This window comes from Cyprinodon variegatus, unplaced genomic scaffold (assembly GCF_000732505.1).
Source record: "Cyprinodon variegatus isolate N-32 unplaced genomic scaffold, C_variegatus-1.0 Scaffold87, whole genome shotgun sequence".
NCBI lineage: Eukaryota > Metazoa > Chordata > Actinopteri > Cyprinodontiformes > Cyprinodontidae > Cyprinodon > Cyprinodon variegatus.
Window position 1 is genome coordinate 742448 of NW_015150540.1, and position 11873 is coordinate 754320.

At 37.9% G+C, this 11873-nt stretch overlaps 1 protein-coding gene across 3 annotated transcripts in view; it reads left to right on the plus strand.

Annotated features, from left to right (window-relative positions):
- The first annotated feature begins 6983 nt into the window (after positions 1-6983).
- LOC107083911 (protein FAM19A1-like) overlaps positions 6984-11873 on the plus strand; it is a 43867-nt gene continuing 38977 nt past the window's right edge. The window contains exons 1-2 of one of the 3 annotated variants that reach the window (XM_015373463.1): positions 6984-7400; positions 8327-8471. In XM_015373463.1, the coding sequence (XP_015228949.1) occupies positions 8330-8471 (142 nt within the window). In that variant the 5' untranslated portion in view covers positions 6984-7400; positions 8327-8329. Of the gene's footprint in view, positions 7401-7996; positions 8092-8326; positions 8472-11873 lie in introns of those variants that run through there. The other 2 variants (XM_015373462.1, XM_015373464.1) reach the window with 2 other exon arrangements.

The window sequence follows — 11873 nt, forward strand, 5'->3', positions numbered from 1 at the left end:
AGAGCAAGGCACCCAGGATGGGCCAACCCAGGGAATCCGCCCCCCCACCAAGGGAAGAAGAAGAAGAAGAGAGACCCGAAGAAATCCTCCGGCCGTGCTGGAGCCTCGAGGAGATACGGGAGCGCGTCCCAAAAATAAAATTTTGTTTCAACCTAAATGAATTAGACAATACCCTCCATGTCAAACATACCCATTTTAAGTGTTGATTGGGGGGAAAAAAAAGTATTCCAAAATCATACAGTTTGTTCTGTTTCATGTTACATTTTCAGGAGAAAGAGCAAAGTCCAAAAATTAATGTGAATACTTCTAAAAGTTTTTATGTTTTTCAGTAAAAAATAATGAACTTCAAGCTAAATAAAATAACTCTGCAAAAGATATAATCTATGAAGCAAAATTTCTGTTGTAATTTTCAGATAAAAAAACCCCCACATTCTTGATTTAAAAAGGGTTACTCTCACTAGGAGACAGTGGTGTAGAATTCAGGAGCGTTGCCGGTTCAAACCCCTGCTAAATCCATCTCAATTGTTGTGTCCGTAGGCGAAACACTTAAGCCACTTTGCCTACTGATGGTCGTCAGAGGGCCCTGTGGCACCTATAGTGTAGCTTGCTGCCATAAGAGAATGAATGTATGCTTGAATATTTAAATGTAATGTAAAGCACTTTAGAGTCCCCAGTCCTAGAAAAGTTTCCATAGGTACAACTCTTTGATACGTAGATGGATTGCTCTTTCAAACCCCTTCCTAATTCTGTTTCCCCTTAAATGATTGGTAAAAACGTTCAAGCTCAAGAAAAACTTGGCTACTTAAAAAAGTTTTTTAATTTTTTATTTGATTGAATGTAGTATTAGGTCTTGGTGTTTTTCTAAGATGGATAATATTTAACTAATAACACCTTAAGTTTCTGAAATATTTTACAACTTATAAGTTATGAAATATTTCAGACTTAATAATTTTATTTATATGTATGATATGCCTGTCTATATGGGAATTTATGCTTACATAATAAAAATAATACACTCCTTCTGTTATGTATGGCTCAGTCAGTGAGTGATTGGTTTTATTCATGAACATTTTCCACACAAAGTAAACATATATTCAGTATAAGCAATAATGAGTAACATTATGGACAAATTTTTAAAAGAAAGGTCGAGCTTAAACAGACTTTATCTTAAATACTTATCTAATATGTCAGCACTAGACACTTACAAAAGCAGCCTAAGAGTTGTATTGTGGCAGAGAGTGTCTTGATATAAAGGTCATCAACTATCTGAGGACAGACTTAATCTTTTCACACAAGATGAGTCCAATAATCCCTCAGAATTGAAAGCCTTTTGCAGTTATAAGCAGTGGACTTCTCCCATAGGAAAACCGTAAGACTATTAGATGGGTTTAAAATAAGTTTACATGCTGACACACTTTTTTAAATGGATATTATGGAAGTTTGAAAAGAATACATAATCCTGTGACCTCATCATTCATTTCCTTTCTAAATTATTGATTTGAGCACTTCAACATCATTTTTGCTGCTGCTTTTATTTTAATGTACAATGTTACCTTGTTTTCTCTAAAGAAGCTACAGTATGAATGAATTTAAGGACTTTAAGAAAGAGTTAACAACCCCTTTTTTCACAAATGTTATACATATTATAATCACTCAATTCACAGTGGAAAAGGAATAGCTGTAGTTTTAATTTTTTCTATTAATCTATTTATTTATTTTTCTTTAAGTATTGAGTGAAGAACAAAAAGGAGCTTTAGCTGTTTGTTGCTTTGTAATGTAAGTTCGAGTTGGCTGTGTTTATTGGCTTAATCTAGGAGCTGGGTTGGATTTAAGAGGATCTCAGTCCTTGGATCCAGTTTTTGGGCCATATTTTTGCACTCATTGTTTGTAAAAAAAAATAAAAATAAAATAATAGAATAAATAACTAAAAATAGGTATTTAAAACAGCTACACATCCTTGGAAAAACATCCACACAGTAAAGTCTGAAAAGTCCAGTCTCGGCCCCCAAATCCAACTTACTGCTCTGTATAGCCCTTTCTAAAGTGTGGGCTAGATATTTCACAGATAAGGCTGAAAATAAATTTAAATTCTCCTCCATTTACATTACACCACCAAAAGATGGCATATAATATATAGAATAAAGATATACTAAGCAAGCTTTTTGCTAACAGCCCCAACTGCAACTCAACGGACTTTTTCTGCAACAGAATGAGTTCTGTGATTGGAGGATTGTTTTAATTTAAAGCAAAACAGCTTGAATGTACCAATAATGCCTAAATTGTAAGAATGCAACTTAACAAACCATATTCTTTATTAACTGTGTTTCAAGATACTGATTTGTTGCTGAAATGTGCAATGCAAATAAACCTGCTCATTTTTTCTATTGTTGAAAATTGACTTGTAATTATGTTGTGTCCCTGCATTGATACAAGGTTTTTAATTTCCACATCCAAATGCATCTAAGAATCAACAAGTTTCATCATCATCTGAATTAGTAATGGGTCTGGAAGGGTATAGTATTTATCAGCAATTATATGTCTTCTATTATTATTAGTTTTTTCAATAAAGAAGAGTTTGTCTTTCCTATGTTAGCGATATTTCAGTTGGTTATGTTCTCAAAACAAACAGCATTAAATAGAACCTGCTGAATAGAACCTAGTTCCAACAAAACAGTTTTTCCCCATGTATTTATTTTTTTCCCCCTTCCCTCAGATTTTATTGTCTGGATAATTTAATATATAACCAGACCATGGAAAAAACCCACATCTTACAACACATTGGTATTCCCAGGGAAACTTCTGTCTAGGTTTTAACTCTGCCCAACCTCGTTTAGCTTCAGAGATCAGTGGGCTGCCATTGTGTGGTGCCCAGGGAGCAGTGTGGGGTTAAGGGTCTTGCTTAGATACCCAGAGTGACAGTCTATGGGAGTGGGGCTTGAGCTCAGAACCTTAGGATTCCAATCGCATTGCCCTAACCACTAGGCCGCCACACCCCTTAATAAAAATTTAATAAATTTTTTGTATTTCTTTTGTCTTTATCTGCAACAGAGTGAATGTATTTTTCAACTATTTCCTGAAATTCTTAGCTGTGTCTCATTAAACCAGGTGGCTAAAAGTTCAGTCACAAAATGACACACAAAAAAACAAATATCTCCATCAAACAATGGAATCTGAACAAATAATGACTTGAGGTTCTGGAAAGAAATGCCCTCAAAAGCATCTTACCAGTTTATGTTGTTTAGTTTCTCCTGTACATTTTGTCCCAATCCCCTCCACAGTGTTGCCAAACTCTTCAAACATTAATATTGCATTGTATTATAGCTTCATGGTGGGTATTCTTCACTCATTCCTGAACTGGGGATGCACCCTGTTGTCCCTTGCAAGCAGCAAAATAAATTGTCAAGTGTTTATGCCTTAGAGATCTCAGTGGGAGCTGTGGGCCATGGGCATGTTCTGCATGTCAGTGATAAAAAAAAACAAAAAACAAAATCACAATTCAAAACAAGAGCTAAGAAAGCAGTAAAGGTGGCTGAGAATGGGACAGATCGAACTGCTTCCATACTCATACAGTGGAGTTCTTATTTATGGTGAGCTACACTCACCTTCCTGCATTTTATAGGATCATTTTTGTGTCTCTATGACAATTTTTTTTTTTTTGAACATGACTATAAATGCAATACATGATTCATGTTTCTGGCTGTTTTTTATATCATATGTTGACTATTCCTTTCACTGGTTTTTCACATCTCACTACACTCCATACCGCTCTAACATGCACACTTGTGCTTGTCTAGATATCTCAGCTTGTGCTCTTAAGTTAAAATCCGCTTTCAGCCACAGCATTAGATTAAGTGAAGTTTTATGCAGATGAAATCCAGTTACTTGTAGTCAGGCTGTCTTTGGGATCATAACACTGTTTCTGCAACTTCTGCCCATTACCTAACCTGCCTGGTTATTCCTACAAACGATCTGCTTTGACGTTTTGTTTTATTTTTGACCCTCATTTGACCTCCGACTCCTCTCTGCCTTGTGAATTGTTGAACCAGTCAAACAGTAGACCCTAATGTCCCTGAATGTAAATAACCTGGGCATATTTTACCCCATGTTGCTACCATCCTAATTCAGTCACTCACTTGCATGGCTAAATGAAAAATATTCTGGGTTGCACTTTAAGCTCCTAAGGAGGATTTGCTCACTTATCTCCCCTGGGATCTTCTACTCACTTTTGGAATGACAATCCCAACATGAGCAAGATTGTGGTAACATGTACTCATCTCTCTCTGCTTCAGATATGTGTGAGGTTCCTGTGATACTCTATAAAAAACTGCTAAATTCCTTTTTAAAAACAACGACACACCTGTTTCATTCTGTATGTGGCCTAGATGTTTTTGGGGCTCCAAAGAATGCTTACCCTTTTTAGACTTGGTCCTGTTTTACTATGACACAACAGTATAAGTAAAGATTATACTCCTCATCTTCTGCCTATATAGGACTGGGTTTTGGGAGCACAGGAGTCCAGGAAGAGACTTCCAGACTTTGCTTTCCAATTGCTGTGGCCCTCCCAGGCCAGCCGAATGACATTGTCCCTTGGGCGTGTCATGCATCTTTCCCAGGGCTGCACTCCAGTAGATCATGCCTGAAACACCTTCCAAGAAGGGAATCCAAAAAAATCAGGATTTCAGAGCAACCTCCTCTTGATGTGAAGGAGAATCACCTCTTTCCCAAATGACCAAGCTCCTCACTCTATCACTAAGCAAGTGACCAGCCACCTTGGGGAGAAAGCTAATTTCAGCCGCTTGTAACAAAGATCTTGTTCTTTCAGTCATGACTGAGATTTCATGACCATAGATGAGAGCAAGAATGTAGACCGACCACTGAAGGGAGAGCTTTTTCTTTTGGCTCAGCTCTCTCTTGCCCACAACAGAACAAGGTGCCATCCATAATATAGCAGCAGCCACACCGATTTGTCCATTGATCTCCTACTCTATTCTCCCATCATTCCCAAGATCCTTGAACCTTTTTCGTGTCTAGAACCATGGCCTCAGACCTTTTAGAGCTGATCTTCATCTTGGCTATTTTCCAATCAGCTGCAAACCATCCCACTGCATGTTGTAGGTCTCGGCCGGAAAAAGCAGATATCAAATCGACTGGTCACCAAACCAGACCGCCCTCAGCCCTTGCCTGTGCATAGAAATCCTGTCCATAAAGGTTATGATTAGGACCAGTGACAGAGGGCAGCACCATCTGAGTCCAACATGCACTGAAAACCAACCGACCAAATGCCGGCAATGCAGACTAAATTCCTGCTTCGCTAGTCCAGTGATCGGATGGCATCTGCGAAAGGGTCCCTGATGCCATACTCCTGGAGCACCCCCCAAAGGACATCATGAGGGACAGTTTCAAATGCCTCCTCCAGGTCCGAAAAACACATGTGGCCGAGTATGGCAAATTCCAATGAGCTCTTCAGCCTTCTGCAGAGGATGTAGAGTTGTTCCATTATTCCACAGGTATGTTGAAAACCACACTTCTCCACCTATAGCATGGCTTCAACAATTAGCTGGACTCTCCTCTCCAGCACTTTACATAATAAGTAAAGCTGATATTTCATATTCTCTAAATGCTTACAAAAAAAGAAAGAATATCCAGCTGATGCTTTTTTGTCATCCAAGACATCAATTTCCATAAGGTATTGTCATCTTTTCCTAATTGAATGTATTAAAATATGGAATCATACTTTCATTCAAATTATTTCCTAGTTTTATTCCTTAATTGGAATACAAATCTTATGTAAAATTATTTGTGCAAATGTATTTTTCTTTTAATTTAATTTGCTTCAATTTCTTTTGAGGTTTCTTTTCATTTTAAATTTACCCGATGATTAAATTCTCTTCATTGTGACTTAATCTGTTTTGTATCACATCTACATGTGTAAGCGCTGCTGTTGCCCTAAACATTTAAACAGCCACAGTGGATATAACAATTATATGCAACTATAATAAAATACTAGATATTTGTTTCAAAAAAAAAACATGAATGATCAGCTTTAAGAAACCACGATCCTCTATAACTTTATCAAAAAACAAACCCGTCCTTGAGGGGGGAAATTAATATTTGACCTTGCTCAAAGTGAATGGAATTATGTGTATCCAAATACTAGTCTATGATGGCACATGTGCAGGTTTTTAAAGGTCTTAAAAGCTCAAGATAAAGGGGGACTTCAACTTTCAGCAGAAAAAATATTTCTAAATAAACAAAACTGCAGCTTCAATAGAAAAAAAAAACTAAAAAGAGTCAAGGTTGAAATCTAACTGTTATAGAACATATAATAAAAAGAAAAAAAAAACTAAAAAGAGTCAAGGTTGAAATCTAACTGTTATAGAACATATAATAAAAAGTGAGATGTGAAACTTTGCACAATCGAGATGAGGTATGTATGACTTTTGACACCAAATAATTTAAGGGGTTTTACATTTGAGGTGTTTAGGCTACATATTAAAGGTGAAAAAAGTTCAAAATGGGATTTGGCTTAAGACCACGTTCCAGACAAAGAAAATAAGTCATTTACTCATGTTTGAAAAACTTTTTATATCCCCTGCATAAGTACAATGAAGTATTAAACAGTTATTTATATCTTCCTTTTTTCTCCAGTAATCCTGCAGAGCTTCTTGGAACTCTTTTAATCACCTTTCATATTTCATGAGTTTTCCTGATGTGGGGAAACATGAAACTCAGAGGAGAAAGCTGATAGGATAATTCAAAAAAGGATGAACAGCCACAGGAGAAAAAGCTGTTCTAAATGTAAATAATTGTTAATCATATGGTCATGGCAATATGACTTGTGCCAGCTTCCCTGATTGGCAATTGTCAGAAGCACATGATCAGATGGAATCCCACTATGCCGTCTAATCCAGAGGCAGTCTGGCTATAAGACATGTGATACAGTTTTTACACTCAGCCAAGCTGCATGGGAACATTTGTCTCTCAGAGCTCGCTGAGTGAGGAGGGACTCAGCGAGAGCCGCTGCTCGCTCGGAGGCTGCCTCACACCGGAAGGATGCAGGCGATGAAAGAAATGATTTCAGTACAGTTAATTAAGAAGCGCTCCACATGTGCTTTTAAGATGCGTGGGGGAAAATGAATTCAGAGTCACTGGGGCAGCTCTTCAAGGTGAAGAACTGAAGAAGATTTGAATTCTCCTTTTTTTTCCTGATTCCAGCTGGACTGTTATTTCTAAAACACTGGACTGTTGCTATCAAAGTGTGGAGCAGCGAGGCAGAGTCAACAGAGTTCTATCCTCCAGCCAAAATCAGAGTTTCTGATGGGATCAACATAATCAGAAAAAATGGATGGATTTATGGCATACTGTTGAGATATTTGCAAACTGATTGTTGGGTTGCTCAGGTAAGACAATTCAGACACACACACACACACACTCACCTGTCTGGTTTCACTATTCCACACACACACACACACACACACACATATATATATATATATATATATATATATATATATATATATACATTTATATATATATATATATTGTTCTTCTTTATTAAAAAGACCATAAATTGTACTGAAAAAGAAATTATAATAAGAACAACTGAAGACGGAAATTAAACAACACAGAACAGTTGATAAACAATTTTTTTTTTACTTAAGTGTAGCATCATAAAAACTAATAATTAAAATAAATGCATTTAATAGTGAACATATAACAGATTACTTTACAAATTACAAACAGTTAAGTATTCTTATCCTTATTTGCCCAGAAACATTTCTCTGGACCTTTTTCTCACTGCTTCAACTGAAGAGCACGGTGAAACATTACTAGCCTTTTTGATTCCCGTTAACACCCTGTCACTGTCACATTATTCTGGCAGCAAGAGAAAAGGCTCTGCAGCTTGCGAGATCTTATCTTTCTTTAAGTTTGATTTTTCTTTTAGTTGTGAGGCAGAGGAGCACAGCTCAGGAGCTGGCGAGTCAGCCTGTCAGGGGAAATCTGTGCTGCATGGTAAAAAGTCCTCAGGGATCACACCAAATTTGCTGTGCTGTGGCTTGAGGACAAGACAGGGCAAACTGGAAAGAAAAGGTGAAGATTTTATACTTATGTAAAGATCTACATACATCTTACGGACAAAAAACAAACAAACAAAAAAAAAATGGATAAATAAAAAAAAAAAAGACAACAAAAAACTGTTTGCACTGAGGTATATACCAAAAAAAAAGTTTGGATTTAATATAATTTGTATTTGCACTGAGGACAGGATATCATAAATAAAGAACATGATGCCTTGTTTGTTGATTCCACCTCTGCTGGTCCTCAGCAGATGTGTCCGGTCATGTCCTGGCTGCTCTGTCTGTGCCTCTGGGTCAGTGTAACGGCCATCCTGCTGTGTCAGGCTACATTCTACGAGACCATACAGCAGCATCCTGGGACAAGGCCTGGCCGGACCACAATTCACATGATAGGTGAGTGCATTCTCTTTTTTCTCTGGTAACTAAACATTCAAAGAAAAACATGCATTTTTTGGTTTTGCTGTTATTATCTCTTTCTAATTACACTCTGCCATGAAGTGACAGTAGTATCCATTCAAAATTTCCCACTTTCCTTGATGGGCCCTTGGCTGGTCCATAGTTGGTCCCCTACAATTCCTTTTTAAACATCAATCTTTGTACTGAAATATTGTTTCTGTGATGATTTGTGGAGATTAAGATCTGAAAAGAAGCATCATTTCCTGGTTAGACGCAGTAATTCAGTGAAAGGTTGGGATCAGATTAAAAAAAATGCACGCCCAGGAAAAGGCAAGTGGCTGGAAGTTGGAGGGGATTTTGCTGGGAGTTGCAGGGGAGTAGGCTGCCATTCGGCTGGCATTTGACTTCAAGGGCCATTTTGAATGGCTGCTACTGTATTACGTTTTGACCTAATGTGTTTGGTAGAAAGCAAATTAAGTAGTATATAACCAGCATTGGCTTGGAACCATATATTGAAGTTGATATTACATCACTCCTTACCTTGACGTGTTCTGGTAGTAAAAAATATGGCACACAGGCATGCTTCGGTGGCGCAGTGGTTAGCGCCCACATCCCATGTATGGAGGCCTTAGTCCTTGACATGGCTAACCCGGGTTCCAATCCGACCCGTTGTCTTTTGCCGCATGTCTCTTTCCTGTCCCCTTTCCTGTCAGCCCACTGTAAGAAAATGGATCGACTAGTGCTGTAAAAACCTCAAAAAAAAAAAAAAAAGTGGTACATGTGTCTGTAGGAAATCTAGAGGATCTTTCTAAAAATTATTAACAGTCTCTTCTTTATGCTTATGCATTCTGAGGAGTGCATGTATACCTGGATCAATGGTGGTAATTATATTGTTCAACTGTGTCCAGAGCACTTATGTTGCTTTACCATGACTTCACTATCTCACTTATTGAACTCTTTCAAATGAACTGAGCAATTAAAAGCCAGGAGTGAAAATTAATTTAATGCATGTCCTCACAGTGGTCAACTTTTCGTAAAATGTATGCATTTACTTTCAAGAAGAACGTTCACCAAAACGTTTACTTGATGACAAAGCGACTTAATTTTAGTCGACTTGCATCTGAACAACTCAAAAGTTGCGGGCGTGGGCCTGCATGAAAATGTGCATGCGGCATGCAAACCTGGTCTCGAATTGGCGTAGTCTATGGGCTCAGTATAGCCCACATCCTACAGGTAACCAATGAGCATTTCCTTTGACAAAAGCAAGCATGTAGCTTAGGTTAAACAGCAGGATGTCCATGTGTTTCTTTCCCCTCTTCTGCATGGCTGCACCCCCCGCCCGCACTCCCTATGATGATGTCATAGAACAAGGCATTGACTTTGACCAAAAAAATAAATAAAATAAAAATCACAACACGTTAATTCTCAAGTTCCAGCGACCCGCATTAGGGAGTCTGCATAGCATAGATTAGGCAACATTAATATTGGGTCATTGCCGTGATATTTGAGCTACAGCTGTGTTAAAGGCAATAACACAACCATTCAGAGCCTATATCTTTTGATGAACTTTAATTGCAGTATGCATAGCTAAGCACACGCTGTGTTTTGGGAAAAATCTCCATGACAAGTTCCCTTCTGTAAGCCTGTGCTGAAGAGAAGCTGTTTGGTTTACAGAAACACAAACAGGACCAAGGTTTCCAGAAACTTATTTCTATTAAAGTATCTGTTCTGGTGGAGTAAGAACCAGGACTGATCGCCCTGTTTGGATGGCAGGTTTGGCTGAGGTGCTTTAGATATCTATTATTCATCATCATACTATAGGCCATGTTGTCTAGGCTTAAGAAAAGCTTTTTATATCCTTTTGCCATCTTTGAAGCTTTTGTTGCTGTGTTAAAAACCACCTGAGATCCAAACCTAGTATAATCACGTACAATCACAAAAGTTATGAAAATATTTGATGAAGTTTAAAAAGTTAGTGATGGTTTGAAATTGTTGGGAATCTATTTGAAGTAAACTTTAGTATGCCACTGTCAGCTTTAATCATATTGAATATAATTTCCAGGAAACAACATTTTGGCTAATGAAAATCCTGAGTAGCTAGTGACTTTGAAAAACCTCTAGCTGCTGTGGCAGGTCAGTCCTATCGTAGTTCATAAACACTGTGGTTGCTTAAGTGATGAAGACTAAAATCTTTTAATATAGCTGAAATTACCTTCAGTTTAATAGATCCTTTTTCACACTTGGGTTGTTTATTAAGATTCAATTTTAATAGTAAGAGAAATGCTATTCAGAAGATCACACATATAGACACCGAATGCCCCTGTGCTTTCCTTTTTAAGCTGTCACAGTTGATATTCATGCTAGAATGCTTTCTCTCAATTTGATCTGTGCGATTGTATTCCCTGTGAAATTGCATTGAATGAAAAATGACCCAACCATTGCGGGCAAACTTTTGTTTTTCTTATGCAGGGACGTGGGGCCCTGCTTATGGTAAATAATTACGATCTCAGCACTCGGAGATACGAACAAAGCTCAATGCTCTCAGAACTTCAAAGGCTGATGTTGCTTGCATGTGTGCGTGCAGTTCCTCTGTTATTTCACATCTCAAGCATATCAGCAAGAGGTCTTTTCAATAGACTCAATATTGTGAGTCAGAAGTTTTCATGTTTCAACACCCTCATTTTATAAGATGTATAGGTGTGTGCTGGAAGAAGAAGAAATGTAATGGAAGACATTCACAAACAGGATACATCCTCAAAAGTGGTCTCCTGTCAACAAAGGCAAATGGAATTAATATTTCAGATGTGCAGACAGGTAAGTCTGAAAAAAAAAAAAAAAATCCAGTTCAGTACAAACAGTTTAAATCATTCAGGATTCTGTGTCACAGAAATTGTAAATGCTGTGTCATTCCATTTACCATAGTCTTAACTCCTGGATAGATGAGATGCCAGCTTTATGAGAGGAGGATTCGGTGGCTGTCTGGATTGTTTCTGACACTGGAACATTTGTTCTGTGTCGTGTGTGTTGTGTGCCTGGTGGATTGGTGGGAGGATTGGGGTTGACGGGTCATGAATTGGTGGCAAAAAGGCCATTGGTTGCAGACCATTGGGCCAATCATTAAAGGCAGCAAAATGCCACAGGTTCACGGTGGCTGGTATTGCCAGAGGAAATCGAGATTACAGAGGGCGACAGATCAGTTGTGTCCTTGCCAATAGAAATTTAGTTCCACAGGGAGAAGTATCAAAGTCATTCTTCTGCAGTGTTTGGGGGAGCTGCAAAACTGTGACCTGGTATATGAACTTTTTAAAGGCGTTGGCGATTTTAGGCATTTCTAGTAAATATTAGTTTTTATTATTTAGATACCCCCCAAAGAAAATTTCAATACATAACATAAATACA